The sequence below is a fragment of the Molossus molossus genome, unplaced genomic scaffold (assembly GCF_014108415.1).
Source record: "Molossus molossus isolate mMolMol1 unplaced genomic scaffold, mMolMol1.p scaffold_m16_p_3, whole genome shotgun sequence".
Taxonomy (NCBI): domain Eukaryota; kingdom Metazoa; phylum Chordata; class Mammalia; order Chiroptera; family Molossidae; genus Molossus; species Molossus molossus.
In genome coordinates, this window is record NW_023425366.1 from 110,971,988 (window position 1) to 110,990,138 (window position 18,151).

The 18,151-nt window shown below is 43.5% G+C and overlaps 1 protein-coding gene across 2 annotated transcripts in view; it reads left to right on the forward strand.

Moving 5' to 3' along the window:
* The first annotated feature begins 11,543 nt into the window (after nucleotides 1-11,543).
* The window catches only part of GSPT1 (G1 to S phase transition 1), a 36,727-nt gene continuing 30,119 nt past the window's right edge, over nucleotides 11,544-18,151 (forward strand). The window contains exon 1 of one of the 2 annotated variants that reach the window (XM_036279124.1): nucleotides 11,544-12,134. In XM_036279124.1, coding sequence (XP_036135017.1) covers nucleotides 11,774-12,134 — 361 coding nt within the window. In that variant the 5' untranslated portion in view covers nucleotides 11,544-11,773. The remainder of the gene's footprint in view (nucleotides 12,135-18,151) is intronic. The other variant, XM_036279123.1, reaches the window with a different exon arrangement.

The window sequence follows — 18,151 nt, forward strand, 5'->3', positions numbered from 1 at the left end:
CTAAACATTTCCTCCAGATGAGCGGTCTTGGAAAATGAGGCCTGCAAAGTGACAAAGAAGATTTACTCATGGAAACATCTCCAATTCCTGGGGGAAAGGTGGTTAACCCATAGGAGCTAGTGAGGAAGCCAATTTTTGCCCGAGAACTGGTCCATTGACTCCTTCAGACAAGCTGTCAGGTTCAGTGTCATTGAGCTTACATTGGCATTACCAAGTCCTAACACAACAGCAGCCTCTGCTAGCAATTGTCATTCATTACCATTTTATCTTGCCCAGTGCAGTCTTCTTTGTGAAGAACTTTTTTATGCATTTCGTGACTTATCGACACTACCTTTTCCTGATTCTTTTCCACTTGATGTTGCCTCTTGGGTCATTTCATTCCAAACTAAATTTCCATTTATCAGACTTAAAAAAATAAACAAATGCCATGAAATTTGGTGATGGTTTCACAACAGTGAATATATTTAAAAAAACCTTTGAATTGTACACTGTAAATGGGTGAACTGTATGGCATGTGAATTAAATTTCAATAAGCTGTTAAAAATAAACAAAACAAACCATATGAAAGTAGAAAGTCTAGCTGAAGTGCAGAACCAGTCAATTTTCCATAGTGTTGGTTGCCCATGGTGACAAAATGTTTGCTGGGTGAGAAGATTAAGCAGCAAACAGCGTATTTTCTGTCCATTATAGTTATTTGGGCTAATATGCTACTTTGGTTCTAAATTTCTATGAATAATTCAGAGTTGGCTGTACTTAGCAAGTACAGAAACTCTACTGAGGGCTCAAAGTTTCACTTCTGAGTAGTACTGAATACTGTAATTGGTTCTCCAATATCCAGTTTTTGCTTTGGGTAGATCATTTGTCTCTAGACCAGTGGTTCTCAAACGTGGCCTCACATACAGCCTAACATTGGATGTATTTAAAATGTATCAATGCCCAGGTCCTGCCCCAAACCAATTAAAGCTAAATCTAGAGATGGGTTAGGTTGAAAGCTCCCCTCAGGTGATTTTAATTTTTTTCTCTTTTTAATCCTCACCCAAGGATATTTTTACATTTATCTTCAGACAGAGTGGGAGGGAGAGAGAGAAACATCGATGTGAGAGAGACATTGATTGGTTGCCACCCACACGACCCCAACTGGGGCTGGGGACAAACTGCAACAGAGGTACATGCCCTTGGCCGGAATCGAACCCAGGACTCTTTGGGCCTCAAGCCAACGCTGTAACTGCTGAACAAAACTGGACAGGGCCACCCAGGTGATTTTAATATGCAACCAACAGCGCAAGTTAAAGAGATTCCCTTTTCACAATGAGATACCACTTTGTACTCATTAGAATGGCTATTGTTTAAAAAAAAAAGGAAAGAAAGAAAGACAAAAACAACGGAAAATAACAAGTGCTGGTGAGGACCTGGAGAAATTAGAACCTTTGTGCATTGCTGGTGAGAATACAAAATGGTACAACCACTACAGAAAAATAGTATGGCTGTTCCTAAAAAATTAACCGTAGACTTACCATATGATTCAACAATTCTTCTACTAGAAATATATCTAAAATAATTGAAATCAGGACCCAGTCTGGTGCTCAGTGGTTAGAGCATTGGCCCATAGACCAATTGAGTTGTGGCTTCAATTTCTGTCAAGGGCATGTACCTTGGTTGCAGTTTATTTCCGGCCCTGGTCGGGTCGGATCGTGCAGGAGGCAACCAGTCGATGTGTCTCTCCTTTTTATTTATTTATTTATTTTATTGATTTAATCCTCACCCAAGAACATTCTTGCATTCATCTTCAAATACAGTGGGAGAGAGAGAGGGAGGAAGAGAGAGAGAGAAACATCGATGTGAGAGAGACACACTGAGTGGTTGCCACCCACATGACCCCAACAGGGACCGGGGACAAACTGCAACCAAGGTACATGCCCCTCAGTGGGAACCAAACCCAGGACTCTCTGGTCCATGGGCTGATGCTCTAACCTCTGAACCAGACTGGCCAGGGCTCGATGTGTGTCTCTCTTACATTGATGTTTCTCTCTCTCTCTCTCTCTCTCTCCCCCACAGTATCTGATGATAAAAGTAAAAATATCCTCGGGTAAGAATCAAAAAAAGAATTGAAATCAGGTACTTGAGCAGATATTTGTACACTCATTTCCTTTTTTTAATTCTCACCCAAGGATATTTTTCTGTTTACCTTCTGATAGAGTGGGAGGGAGAGGGGGAGAGGGAGAGACAGAGAGAGAAACATCAATGTGAGAGAGACACATCCACTGGTCGCCTCCTGAATGACCCTGACCAGGGCTGGGGACGAACGATTCCTGGAAGGTTTGACAGGAATCAAACCCTCAACTCATTGGGCCATGGGCCAATGCTCTAACCACTGAGCAACTGACCACAGCACAGTACACTCATTTTCATAACAGCATTATTCACAATAGCCAAAAGGTGGAAGCAACCCGAGTAGCCAACAAGAGATGAATGGATAAACAAAATGTAGTATATATAGGCAATGGAATATTATTCAACCTTAAAAAGAAGGAAATTCCACCCTGGCTGGTGTTGTTTGGTGGTTAGAGTGTCGGCCGGCATACTGAAGGGTCGCATGTTTGATCCCGGATTTCCCCAATTTCCCTGAAAACAAAGCTACTGAACCAGTGGTCGCAGAAATCAATCCAACCTTAGGATTTATAGTTATGTAAGAAAAAGCAGCTCTGGTCGGTTTGGCTCAGCGGTTAGAGTGTCAGCCTGTGGTCCGGAGAGACCCGGGATCAGTTCCCGCTAAGGGCATGTACCTCGGTTGCAGTTTGTCCCCTACCCTGGTTGGGTCATGTGGGTGGCAGCCACTCGATGTGTCCCTTTCACATCGATGTTTCTTTCTCTCTTCCTCTCTTTCCCTTCCACTCTATCTGAACAAAAAAATGGATGTCCTTGGATGAGGATAAAAAAAAAAAAGAAAGAAAAAGCATTTCTTATAGTTATATGCAGTTTGAATTGAAATTTCTGTAACTTGCTTTTGAAAGGATACAGACACTTGTACTAGTACTGTTGGTATAACAAAATTTTGGAAGTAACCTAAAAGCCTATCAATAAGGAAATGGATAAATAAAAAGAGGTATAGCCCGACCGGTGTGGCTCAGTGGTTGAGCATGGGACCCATGCACCAAGAAGTCACCAGTTCAATTCCTGGTCAGGGCACATGCCTAGGTTGTGGGCCCAATCCCCAGTAGGGGGCATGCAAGAGGCGGCCAATCAATGTTCTCTCTCATTGATGTTCCTATCTCTCTCTCCCTCTCCCTTCTTCTCTCTCTCTAAAAACCAATAAAGGAGAAAAAATAAAGAGTATAAACAGAGATGGAATTACTCTATATAGAGTTTAAAAGACAAACACATGAAGTGAAAGGTAGGTTTTATTTTTTGTTTTATTTTTTATTTTTTAATCCTCACCCAAGGACATTTTTGCATTTATCTCATAGAGTGGGAGAGAGAGAGGAAGGAAGAGAGAGAGAGAGAAAAAAACATCGGTGAGAGAGAGACACATTGGGTATTGGGTGGTTGCCACCCACACTACCCCAACCAGGGCCGGGGACAAACTGCAACCGAGGTACGTGCCCTTAGCGGGAACCGAACCCAGGACTCTCTGGACTGTAGGCCAACGCTCTAACCGCTGAGCCAAACCAGCCAGGGCGAAGGGTAACTTTTATATATTATATGTAAACTTTAAAACATTACAGTGATCTTTTATTGATTTGTATGTTATATATGTAAATATGTTTTAAATAGATTAGATAGCCCTGGCCGGTTTGGTTCAGCGGTTAGAGCGTCGGCCTGCGCACCAGAGAGTCCTGGGTTCGGTTCCCGCTAAAGGCACATACCTCGGTTGCAGTTTGTCCCTAGCCCGGTGGGGGTTGTGTGGGTGACAACCGCTGGATGTGTCTCTCTCACGTTGATGTTTTCCTCTCTCTCTCTTCCTCCCTCTCTTCTTCCTGCTCTATCTGAAGATAAATGCAATAAAAATAAAAATAAAATACAATAGATTAGATAGATGACATTAAATATATGATAGTGGTTACCATTTTTGAGGGTGTAGAATAGGAGTGGGATGGGGGTAAAAGAGGTAACATGCATTGGAATTGTTTTATTCCTGATTTTAAAGCATGAAACAAGGTGATGAGATGTTAACAATTGACAAACTTGGGATTCTGTATAGGTATGTGAGTGTTTGTGATTCTTTGTATTATTCTATATTTATAAAATTCTCAAAGGTGAACAAAAAACCACCCTTTCCCATTTCTACCCCTGGCCCAAACAAATTTATTTAAGGAAGGCAGAAAAAACCTTTAACAAAGATAAGAACTGAGGCTAAAGTCTGTGTAATTATAAGTGGGCTGTAAGAGTTCAGAAATCATGGCTTTTTGGTAGTATGAGAGTTTTTTTGGTTTTTGGTTTTTGTTAATCCTTACCTGAGGATATTCTTCCACTGATTTTTAGAGAGAGTGGAAAGGATGAAGGTGGGGAGAGAGATTGATGTGAGAGAGACACATTGATTGGTTGCCTGCTGCACACACCCTGACTGGGGTTGGGATGGAACCTGCAACCTAGGTATGTGCCCTTGACTGGGAATCAAACCCATGAACCTTCGGTGTGAAAGCTGATGCTCCACCTACTGAGCCACACCAGCCAGGGCAGTATGAAAATTTTTTAACTTTTTATTTTGAAATAATTTTAGACATAAGAAATTGAAAAAAATATTACAAGAGTTCCCATGTATCCATCGCCCAGCTAATGGTAACATCTTACACATCTATAGTAACATTAACAAAACCAGGAAATTAACATTGCTACAATACAGTTAAGTATATCCACACCTTATTGGAATTTCATCTGTTTAACTTTTCTTTCATCTTTTTTTTTAAAAAAAAGTTTTTCTTTATTGATTTTTAGAGAGAGAGTAAGGGAAAGGGAGAGAGATATAGAAACATCGATGAAAAAGAACATTGATTGGCTGCCTCCAGCATGCCCCTCACTGGGGATTTGGTCCATAACTTGGGCATGTGCTCTGATCGGGAATCAAACCAGCGACCTCTTGGTGCATGGGTCCGATGCTCAACCACTGAGCCACACTGGCTGTGGCAAACTTTTCTTTTATCTTTACTTTTATTTTTTATTTTATTTTATTTTATTTTATTTTTTATTTATTTATTTATTTATTTTATCCTCACCGAGGACATTTTTTCATTTTTTGTTCAGGTAGAGTGGGTGGGAGAGAGAGGAACAGAGAGAGAGACAGAAACATCGATGTGAAAGGAACACATCAAGTGGCTGCCTCCCGCACGACCAACCAGGGCCGGGGACAAACTGCAACCGAGGTACGTGCCCTTAGCGGGAACCGAACCCGGGTCTCTCTGGACCGCAGGCCGACGCTCTAACCGCTGAGCCAAACCGGCCAGGGCTTATTTTATTTTTAATATTGACCTTTCTAAAGCTAGGATTTTTAACTACAAATTTTAAATTTGAACCACTGACTTTAAGTTCCAAATAGCCAAAGTAAGATACATGTTCATTTTATTTATTTATTTATTTATTTATTTATTCATTCATTCATTTATTTTAAATAAATATCCTCACCCGAGGACATTTTTCCATTTTTTGTTCAGATAGAGTGGGAGGGGGAGAGAGGAAGAGAGAGAGAGAGAGAGAGAGAGAGAGAGAGAGAGAGAGAGACATCAACCGTGAAAGAGACACATCGACACTCTAACTGCTGAGCCAAACCGGCCAGGGCTCTTTTATCTTTAATGTCAGTGTCTTTAAGTTATAAAAACCAATTTGCTCATCTATAGATAAATAAACAAGAAATGGTACATGCACACAGTGGAATATTATTTGGCCACAAAAAGGAATGAAGTACTGATATACTTTCTACAACATAGATGAAGCTTAAAAACATTATGCTAGCCCAGCTGGTGTGGCTCAGTGGTTGGGTATCAATCCATGCACAAAGAGGTCACATGCACATACCCAGGTTGTGGGCCAAATCCCCAGCAGATGGCATGCAAGAGGCAGCCAATTGATGTTCTTTCTCACTGATATTTCTCTCTCTCTCCCTCTCCCTTCCTCTCTCTCTAAAAATCAACAAAGGAAAAAAAAATTTTTTTAAGTATCTGAATTTAAAAAACCCAAAAACATTATGCTAAGTGAAAAAAGCCAGACACAGAAGGTCATATATTATAAAATTCCACTTATATGAAATAACCAGAATAGGTAAATTTTAGAGATAGAAAAAATGGTTATCAGAGGCAGGGAGGGAAGGAGAATTAGGAGCATGTTCCCAAGGGAATGGGACCCATTCCTATAGAGTTATTGGTTTCCTTGTGCCATGATGAAAAAGATCTTGGATCTTGCTCTGGCCGGTTTGGCTCAGAGGTTAGAGCGTCGGCCTGCGGTCCTGAGAGACCCGGGTTCGGTTCCCGCTAAGGGCACGTACCTCGGTTGCAGTTTGTCCCCGGCCCTGGTCGGTTGTGCGGGTGGCAGCCACTCGATGTGTTCCTTTCACATCGATGTTTCTCTCTCTCTCTCTGTTCCTCTCTCCCTCCCACTCTACTTGAACAGAAATGGAAAAATGTCCTCGGGTGAGGATAAAAAAAAAAAAAAAAAGAAAATGTCTTGGATCTTGACACAGGTGGTTACACAATATTGTGAATGCACTAAATCCCACTAAATTGTTCACTTTAAAATAGTTAATTTTATGTTATGTGAATTTCACCTCAGTAAAAGAAATTTTAAGCAATTTGCTTATTGTAGGAAAATTCATCTATAAAAGTATAGTGAAATTTTCAATTTTTTCTCCTAGCTGCTGTCCTCTCCACATCCAATCCCACCCCACATATATACCTTCCATTAACTGTTTAATATGTAACTATTCACATTTTTAAAAAGTTTTATAACATCCAAAGAGATACATATGTTCCTTTCTCTCCCACATGTTTACTGAACAATTTATCCACCCAGGCAATGTTGTGGATGATGGGAACACAATAGCAAATAAGACAGACTAATGGAATTAATTTTCTAGTTGGAGGAGATTGGTAGTAAACATGGGAATGGATAACTTCAGATCATGGCAAGTGTTGTGAAAAAATAAAACGGGTCTGGCTGGTGTGGCTCAGTTGTTGAGCGTAGATCCATGCACCAAGAGGTTGCCGGTTCGATCCCCGGTCAGGACACATGCCCGAGTTGTGGGCCAGATTCCCAGTGGGGGGCATGCAGGAGGCAACCAATCGATGTTCTCTCTCATCGATGATTCTATCTCTCTCTCTCCCTCTCTCTTCCTTTATCTCTAAAATCAATAAAAGAAAAAAATTTTTTTAAACATAAAACAGGATAAGAGGGCAGAGAGTGATGTGGGTTGGTGGAGGACCAGTGTGATGAGGAGAGGCCTCTGAGATGAGGACACAGCATCTGAGCTGAATGATAACAAGGAACTAGAGAGGTGACAATTCAGGAAAAGAATATACGAGGGAGAGGAATAAAGAACATAATTTTAAAGAAATAAGATTGAGCCCTGGCCGGTTTGGCTCAGCGGTTAGAGCGTCGGCCTGCGGTCCTGAGAGACCCGGGTTCAGTTTCCGCTAAGGGCATGTACCTTGGTTGCAGTTTGTCCCCGGCTCTGGTCAGTCGTGCGGGTGGCAGCCACTCGATGTGTCCCTTCATGTCGATGTTTCTCTCTCTCTCTCTCTGTTCCTCTCTCCCCCTCCTACTCTACCTGAACAAAAAATGGAAAAATGTCCTCGGGTGAAGATAAAAAAAAAAAAGAAATAAGATTGAACTAGATACATTGATCCACTATATATTCTACGCATACTAGGTATCTTGCTTTTCTCCTACTTTCTCATTTATTTATTTATTTTTCCTCACCCAAGGACATTTTTCCTTTTTTTTTTTTTTTTTTGGTATATGCCCCTAGCAGGAACCGAACCTGGGACTCTCTGGTCCGCAGGCCAACGCTCCAATCACTAAGCCAAACCAGGCAGGGCCATTTTTCCATTTTTTGTTCAGATAGAGTGGGAAGGACAGAGAGGAAGAGAGAGAGAGAGAGAGAGAGAGAAACATTGACATGAAAGGTACACATTGAGTGGCTGCCTCCCGCACGACCCCAACCAGGGTCCGGGGACAAACTGCAACCAAGGTACGTGCCCTTAGCAGGAACCGAACCCAGGTCTCTCTGGACCGACACTCTAACCACTGAGCCAAATTGGCCAGGGCTACTTTCCATTTATTAAAAATGCATTTCCATGTTGGCATTTAATCTGTTTTACTCTTTTGACGGCTGCATATTATTCCATAAGACTGATATAATATCACTTATTTAATCATTTTCACGCTGATGATATTTAGGTTGTTTCCAGTTCAGAGCTATTGCAAAAGTGCTGGAAAGAACAGCTTTTCACACTTGTGCTCATATTTCTGTGGAAAACATTTCCAGGAACAGGATAGGTACATCATTGTCTTTTTGCATTTTCACCCACTAAAAGCCTGGGAAAGCCATGAGTTTTCTTAGCATCCTCATGGTTGGCATAAAAGATAAACTCTTAGATTAAAAAAACAACAACAAAGTACTCGTAGTTGACTAAAAGGGGCAATCACTGAAACCTTGATTCAGTTTAAAGGCAGAATAACTAAGGAAGGATAAGAAGACAACAGAGAACAGAAGTCAGAGACTACTAGAAATGACAACTGGTGGAATATTCAATGGAAAATAGGAATTATCTGTTGTGAAATGGCTCAGACCTTGAACTGAGCATAGCTTTGTGAAGTACAGTTGTTGTTAGATCACCCTGTGTGTGTATCACAAAGAATAGCATGATGTCCTTGGAAAAATTCAAAGTTGACAGTCCTGTGTCTCACCAGCCCTAAATGGGTAAAATAAAAAAAAAGAAGTCAGTATCATTTCATCTCAAACTCCCTATGATTCACCCATTCATTCATTAAACATTTATTAACCTTTTTTCAATGCCAGACATTCTGCTTGGCATTTGGAATATAAAGAAGATGAAGAAAAGATCCTGACCTCAAGTTGCTCAGTCTTAGCTCAATGGTAATTATCAAGAAGAGCTTCTCACTCTCTAGCTGCAGCAGTGCCTCAACCCTGGCTGGTCAAGGCTTTTGAAAACCAATGGAGTGGATTCTTTCCTGAATATCCATAATTATCCTATTCAGGGATATGGATGTTATGACATCAACTGCTTTTCTAAGCTGCAGTCAGCAGTTTCTGACTTTCTCCCTAGGAAGAGCACCAGGCACAAAGAAACTTTACTTTAATTAGATGTGAAGAATCAATTGATCTATCAGAGTGATAATCTAGTGCCCTATGGGTGACACATCTTGAAGTATGGTATCCAGTGACAAAGTGGTGGGAGGACAGTGTGGTTTACTATTTGAGTCAACTGCTTATTATGACCTTTTTTTTTAGGAATAGGTTGGGGAGTCTAAATCTTGAGTGAGAAGGCACATTGTATTTTCTTCTTGTGAACATAAGATAAAAATATTTATCTCATTCAATAGCAATGCAGGTCTCCTATATAAGTTCTTTGTAAATCTGAGGACAATCACTTAATACCAATTTCAAAATGGGATTCTCTTAAGAAAGGTTCAATTGGGTCTTCAGAGAACTATGATAGGTTGTAACCAGAACTTTATTTAAATCAGAGGAATACATTATTGTGGGGGGGAAATGTCCATAGGATTTCTGGGAGCATGGACCACAGATCTGACAAGAAACAAAGTCAGTCTTATTATAAGAGGTATCTGGTTTCTTCACATGTCCCAAGTATATGGGTACATACAAAAGCATACATATGCCCTGGCTGGTTTGGCTCAGCGGTTAGAATTTCGGCCCTTGGACCAAAGAGTCATGGGTTCGATTCCAGTCAACGGCATGTTCCTTGGTTGCAGGTTCAATCCCTGGCCCTGGTCGGGGTCATGCCAGAGAGGCAACCAGCATTGATGGTTCTCTCTCCCTCTCTTTCCTCCCTCCCTCCCTCCTTCCGCTGATTTTTCTGAAAAATCAGCGGAAACCATAAAACATCCTCGGGTGAGGATTAACAACAACAAAAAATTTAGTCTCTGTGTGTCCATGCCTTTATTCTTTAATTAATAGCAGATTAGGTGCACTTTGTCTAGACTCCTTGCAAAAAAAAATATGAACAATATGTTTTTCTCTGCTTGGACTCCACATGGGTGAATTACAGGAAAACTTAACGGGTCCTCGGAGACATGTTATTATGATTATTATTATTTTAAAACTTTTTTTTTCTTTATTGATTTTAAAGAGAGAGAGAGGAAGGGACAGGGAGAGAGAGAAACATCAATGAGAGAAAACAGTGATTGGCCGCCTTCTGCATGCCCCTCACTGGGGATCCGGCCCACAGCCTGGGCATGTGCCCTGCCTGACAGAATCAAACAGGCAACCTGTTGGTGCATGGGTCAGCACTCAACCACTGAGCCACACGGGCTGGCTGTTATTATTATTATTTTTACTTCATACAGTTGGGTCAAAGTATTTCTCTTTTGCTTTTTTCTTTTCACATGTTTACTAACCTAAACACAACCCTGTCAGGGTGAGATGTAGTCAAGAAAGTACTACGGGAATAAATGAGCGAATCCGACCATTCAAAAGAAAACCACTTCACCTACTGGTGCCTAAGAAGCTGGACGCACCAAAATAACCCTACTAGTTGGGTACAGTTGGATACACCAAGGAATAGGCAATCCTCTGTTCAATTTGCAAAGCCCTTAGCTGGAAGGAGGAGGGATGGAAAAGTTTGGGTGAAGGATTTAAATGACTAGTCAAACAGTGAGTCATTGAAAGTTTCCAGTTAATAATACCCTCTGCCAGGGCAGAGCCTGGGCCCGAGCACTTGAAGAGCCACATCGCAGTTTAAGTTGTAATGTCTCACGGTTTTACTGCCTCTTCCACCAAATGAATACAATGAAAGACGCTCTGCACTGGCTTTGAAACGTAGGGAAAATCTGGCGGGGGGGAGGGGAGAAGGAAGGTGGGAAGAAAAAGAACAGGTGGGGAGTCATGAGGAGAGAACACTGGTGAAAAGGGAAGGAATGTTCAGGAGCTGAGCGGTTTCCCCCCGCATCCTGTGCCTAACAGGACGAGTGGACCACCCTCGCGGGCTGAAAGACTCGCCGAGTCGCGCCAGGGCTCGCCTCTGTGACCCCCTGCCCCCACTCCGTGACAGGTGGGCCCGCTGAGCCGCCACCAGATCGCGGCTTCCTGGCGCTGCCTGCTGGGAGCCCGAGCCGCTTCCGGTTGCTCTGGGCCCCAGAACTTCGACTCCCGGCAGCCTCCGGGAAAACCGCAGCAGGGTCGCGCGGAGACTGCCGGAACTCGTAGTTCCGTCTTCTGCTGCGCTTCATAACCGGAAACGGGGACGCACAGGGCCGGGAACTACCGAGGCGAAGGTACGGGTGGCGGCGAGGGGTCAACCCACGCCCGGCGTGGGGTTGGCGCTGAGGCTGTCGGAGGTGGTTGGGGTTGGGTGGGAGGAGATCCGCTCGCACACACGAGGAGTATTGAGCCGCCGCCGCCGTCGTTGTCGCGAGTGCGGAGTCGGGACTGGAGCTGCCGCCGCGACGACGCCGGTGTTTGTGTCGCTAGCCCTCGGTCCTTCTGCCTCGCCGCTTCCCGGGGTCAGCGCGGCCTCCTCCTTCTCGGCCGGTCGCCCCCGCCTCCATTTCCCGCCCTCTCTTCACCACACACACGGCCCCCCCGATCATGGATCCGGGCAGTGGTGGCGGCGGCGTCGGTGGCGGTGGGAGCAGCAGCGGCAGTAGCAGCAGCGACTCGGCGCCCGACTGCTGGGACCAGGCGGACATGGAAGCCCCCGGGCCAGGCCCATGCGGCGGCCCTGGCGGCTCTTTGGTGGCGGCGGCGGCGGTGGTCGAGGCCCAGCGTGAACACCTCAGTGCGGCCTTCAGCCGGCAACTCAACGTCAACGCCAAACCCTTCGTGCCCAATGTCCACGCTGCCGAGTTCGTGCCGTCCTTCCTGCGGGGCCCGGCCCAGCTGCCGCCATCCCCAGCTGGCGCCTCAGCCAACAACCACGGAGCCGGCAGCGGCGCGGGAGGCCCTTCGGGTAAAGGGTCGGGACTCAGGGCAGCCACGAGACGCGGGAGGAAGCCGGGCTGCGAGGGCGGGAGCAGCGGCCTGGGGGCCTGGGCCCACCTGGGATGGGCTGGGGTGGGGTGAGGCGGCGCTCCTTGCAGTGCCGGGGCACTTGGGGTCCGGCGGCACGTGGGGCGCTGACAGCGGCGTCGGGCGCCGGCGGTCTTGGGTGGGGCGGCCCGGGGCCGGGGAGTCGGCCTGCGTGGGGTGGCCGCGGCGGAGCGCCGGGCCGGGCAGGGCCGGGTGGGGCGGGGGAAGCGCGCGGAGGACACTGGCGGGGCGCGGGGCCTGCTCCCCTCCCCAGGGGACCGTGGTTACCCACTTGAGGTGGGAACCGTATGGAACGGAGAGGGGGCGGCGGCGGGTCAGTAACAGAGGCCTAGCAGTGAGGACAGATGGAATCAGGAGTCTGTAGAGTGGGCGTTGAGAGGTCCGAGGAGTTGGGGAGGACGAATGCTCGTTTCCCTTCACCTTAGGCCTAGGAGAGAGCGTCTCTTGCTCCAATTTCTATTATTGAAACTGTAATTACGTGTTAAATATCTGTGGCACGGAACCGGCCTGAAGGAATCCCAACATGCATTGCAATCTTGTGATCCGGCAGAAACTGTTGGCTATCAATACAAAGATTTTTTTCACTCATAGCAATTTGTAAGCTTTTAAAGTTCACAAAATGCCACAAAGTTAGACTACCTTATTTAATATGGGTAGGAAATTACATTAATTTGTGTGCCCCTTTCTTAAGTGACAGGTTTAGAATTTTCAGTGCATCAAAATCGTTTACCTTACTCAGGTTGTTGGGTATAACTCACTTTCTCTATGTTCATGTGTCAGTAATTAGTCTATTCATTCAGACACTTGAGCATTCGTTATAACTTAACAGTAGTCATGTGCCGTTCTGATCTTAGGTAGTAGACAAACTTTCTGTGGTTTCAAGTTAAGTTCGGACTTTAAAAATCTTCGTGTATTTAGGGGCCGCTTAAGTGATAGCATTCTCTCAGGTGGTGATTTTGTAGGAATATCAGATGAGTGAACTTAAGTATTCTCCCTTTAAGAAAGGTGCTTATTTTAGGAACTGTCAGTATTAGCTTAAAGAGAAAAAGGGCTGAATGTCCTTGCATTTTAGCCAAGGTATGGAACTAGATCATAGGCATTCCCAACATTTTGTGAGAGCAGATTTTTGATTTGTCTTTAAAGTTTTTATATTGTAGCCCTGGCTGGTTTGGCTCAGCGGTTAGTGTGTCAGCCCGCTGACCGAAGGGTCGTGGGTTCGATTCCTGATCAAGGACATGTACCTGGGTTGCAAGGTCCATCCCTGGACCCTGGGTCCGTGTGGGAGGCAACCGATCAATGTCTGTCTGTCTGTCTACCCCCCTCCCCCATCTCCCCCCTCTTCTCTCCCTTCCACTCTGTCTAAAAATCAATGGAAAAATGTCCTTGGATGAGGATTAATTTGAATAAAGTTCTATATTGTAGTATGTCTTAGATAAGACATACGATGTGGACACCGTACAAGTTTAATTTCTTTAAAAACTTTAGCTACCATTTTTTATATAGAGGCAAAAGAGACTTTGGAGAAATACTTTTGCTAGTATGTACATGTGTGAGCACACAGTTTGGATTTGGTTGTTTTATTGACTGGTGTTTTGGAAGCTTAGCTTTTATTTCTTTACTTCCTTAGATCAAGCCATTTTGGCTACTTAAACTAGTCCAACTCCTGAAAGTGCCGGTTTCCATTGCCTTATTGTGCAGATCCCTTTTATCTAGACTTGTGTGTGTGTGTGTGTCTGTGTCCTCCCTCCTTACTCTGGAGCCACCAGCACCCCTCTAGTTAAACCTGTTTCCAGCCTAGCTACCCATTAGTCATCAAGGGACAACCACCAGTCATCAAGGGACATCTATCCTTAGAGCAGTGGTCTGGAATGGTCATTGTTGAGTGACTAGGCATTACCTCTTACCCAGGAGAACTTGTCCTCTTCCTGATATCTGCTAATTTGCCATTTACTCTTAATTCTTTTTTCTGTGACCTACTAGAAGTTAGAGATGTAAAAATGCATAGGAAAGTGGTTGTAAGGAAAGTTCCTACATTATGGTAAACTTTTTCTTTTTTTTTTCAGAGATCTATTTTGGTGTTACAGACTTTATCAGCTGCTTCTACAAATGCCCATTAATGTTTTTAAAAAATTATCCTTTGTAGGATTATCTATTTGAAAAAGAATGGATGTTCTGAATTGAGGTCCTGAGTTATGTGGGACTGTTTGTTAGATTGCATGTTCAAGCCCATTTTAGTCCATAAAATACCATCAGGGCAGAAAACTATGGTTGGAAGCAGCAGAGGGGAAAATGGAAATGGCACTTAGATTGAAGTTTACATTTAAGGAGGAACCATAAAGTTTGCTTTTCTTTCTTTTTTTTTTTTAATACAGTGAGGAAATAGACAGGGCTAACGTGTTTCTTTCTGTTGTTAAGCCATAGCTGAAATTCATGGTCGGTGTTTTTTCAATTTAGATACCAGGAGAGCTCTTGAAGGAATCTAGAACTAGAGTACTAGAATGGATGACTTTTTCTTTTTAATTGATATTAGAGAGGAAGGGAGAGGGAGAGATAGAAACATCTATCAGCTGCCTCCTGCACACCCCCTACTGGGGATCGAGTCTGCAGCTGGGCATGTACCCTGACAGGGAATCCAACCAGTGACCTCTTGGTGCGTGGGACAGTGCTCCATCCACTGAGCCACACCAGCCAGGCTAGAATGAATGAACTTTAAAATATGCCTGTTTAGGATGAATATGTCATTTCTCCTTGTAATAGGATAGTTTCTTTTTTCTCCTTTCCTTTTCTCTTTTTAAAAATTTTATACGGGCACCTTGAGCAATTAGTAGAGATAGATGCTTTTGTATGAAATGTCATCAACCTTCACTGGAGGGCTGGCTGCTGGTTAGGCCTGTTTCCAGCCATCCTAATTTGGGATTGACCTAGGATATCTTTGAAATTTTAATAAAAGATTCCAAAGACATCATTAAGTAGAACCCATTTTAGTTCAGTTCTCTACAGATTGAAGTAAATTGGCTAAGTAATGTTCTAATGTTCTTTATTTCTTTTTTCTCCTCACCGGAGGACATTTTTTCCTTTTTTTTTTTTTTTGTTCAGATAGAGAGGGGGGAGGGAGGGGGAGAGAGAGAGAGAGAGAGAGAGAGAGAGAGAGAGAGAGAAAGAGAGAAACATCGACGTGAAAGGGACACATTGAGTGGCTGCCACCCGCATGACCCAGCCAGGCCGGGGACAAACTGCAACCGAGATACGTGCCCTTAGTGGGAACCGAATCCGGGTCTCTCTGGACCGCAGGCCGACACTCTAACCGCTGAACCAAACCGGCCAGGGCTAAGTAATGCTCTTTAGAGATCCTAAAGGAATGAAAATATAGAAAACAAACATTTTCAGCAATAGAATGTTTTTAAGTTCTAGTTCGCATCTAGTTCAGTCTCTATTTTTTTTAATACATGAGAAACAGGTTTAACCATGTTAATCATGGTTACTTGATGTCTTTGTCCATTTGGGCTGCTATAACAAAATATTACAGCTGATAAACAACAGAAATTTATTGCTCACAGTTCTGGAGGCTGGAAATCTGAGGTCAGGGTGCCAGCCTGGTTGGGCAAAGTCCCTCCTCTAGATATTAGACTGTTGACTTCTTGTGTCCTCATATGGCAGAAGGGGCAGGGGAGATCTCTGCTGCCTCTTTTGTAGACACTGATACCATTCATGAGCTCTCCACTCTGATGACCCAGGACCCTCCAAAAGCCCCACCTATTACTTCAGGCATTAATATTTCAACTGAAGAATTTTGGGGGGATGCCCTGGCCGGTGTGGTGCAGTGGTTAGAGCGTCGGCCCAGGCACTGAAGGGTCTCGGGTTCAATTCCCAGTCAAGTGCACTGCCTGGGTTTTAGTTCCAATCTCTGGCCCTAGTAGAGGCACATGTGGGAGGCAACTAATCGATGTGTGTCTCCCATTGATGTTTTCTCTCTTTCTCCCCTTCCCTCTCTTCCACTCTTTAAAAAAAAAAAAAAATCAATGGAAAAAAATATCCTTGAGTGAGGATTAACAACAACAACAAAAATAAGTGTAGAATAAGACCAGTAATCCTCAGTAGGTCCTCGGAGGCAGATTTGTCTCCAAAATGTACCACACTGTTTTGTGGAACTTGAATTTATTTTTTTAATTATTTATTTTTTTTAATAAAAATAAAGCCCTGGCTGGTTTGGCTCAGCGGTTAGTGTCGGGCTGTGGTTTAGAGTCCCGGGTTCAGTTCCTGCTAAGGGCGCATACCTCAGTTGCAGTTTGTCCCTGGCCCTGGTTGGGTTGTGCGGGTGGCAACCACTCGATATGTCCCTTTCACGTTGATGTTTCTCTCTCTCCCTCCCACTCTGAACGAAAAATGGAAAAATGTCCTCGGGTGAGGATAAAAAAAAAAATCCTTACCTGAGGATATTTTTCCATTGGTTTTTAGATAGAGTGGAGGGGCGGGGAGAGAAAGAAACATCTATGTGAGAAAGACATCAATTGGTTGCCTCTCCCACAACCCTCACCGGGGCCAGGGACCAAACCTGCAACCCTGGTACATGCCCTTGACTGGGAATCGAACCCATGACTTTTCAGTCCGCTGGCAGACACTTTTAACTGCGCCAAACCAGCCAGGGCTGGAACTTGAATTTTAAAGAAAAATGTTTGTTTTGTACTGCTTGGATTGCATTGCATGTGTATGTGTGTGTGGGGGGGGATTTCCTTTTTTTTTTTTTAAATGATTGAGATATTCATACAGCATGAAATTCACCTTTAAAAAATGTACTGTTCTGTGGTTTTTAGTATAGTCGAAAAGTTATGCAACGAGCATTACTTGGTGGATGTTTGAATAGTCTCAAAGGTGATGTCTTTTGGGTCCCAGAGTAGAGAAGATACAGAATCAAAGTGGCAATGCTTATTTCCTCCAGATGGATTCTTATACTTTATTATTATTAAACATTACCTGTTGACTGGTAGATACGTTTAGATAGTAAAGGTTCTTGGCTTTAGATTTGTTTTCCTTTTCCTCTAACACTGAAAAGCCTGCAATAACAATTCTAGTATACAGGATTTTTCAGGCTTCTGTGGGACAGTAAATGGAATAGAGTGGGCAGAAATCAGGGTAAAGTATTGTTCCTGGAGTGTCTTTTTGTTTTCCTATCTTGACTTACTGATTATTAAATTACTGGATTTGGGCTCTGGTTCTATGATTTTACATTCTTGAATGACTCTAGCAGGAGGATTTATTGAAGTAGTACTGGGCCATGTTGAGCAGTTGTTTAAACTGTTAGAAATTTTAATTGGGAATAAACTGTCTTTGGAGCAGGTTTTATTTATTGCAGTAAGTACATAGATTTTTGCATTCTTTTGTCCTTTATTTTTCACCTTTTCTGGAATTGTACTGCATGAAAAGACAGCAATTAAGATTTATCAGGGCGAGTTAGGGAAATATTGTAGAGGACAGATTTTAAGCCTTGTTTTGCTTGCTTTTGTTAGCTGAGGAGGAAATGTCTTAGTGTTAAAATAGTGTTGTCTTTCTGGTTGAAGAGAAAGGGAAAAAAAGATTGGATAACTTTTATGGGGTGAGTTAGCAGTATCAGAATGGAAATTTTTGTGATGGGAATCTCTGGTTTTGCTAAGATATATGTGTAACAATTAATGAAGTGCCTACAGAATGCAGGATGCTGTTCTAGGCACTTGCATTGACAGCACCAAGATGAATAAATTGTCCTCAAGGAATATAGAAAGGGATCAGATTTACTCAAATGGAAGACACAACACTGTAAAAGGGCCATACATCGGGTGCAGAGGGTTTTCTTTCAGAGCTGAGAGTAATTGTTCACTATGTAAATAATTCCAATCTTGTCACCCTAATCATAAAACTAAAGATCTATTTTCTAAAGTGTTGTGAATACCTTAAGTTTTTTAA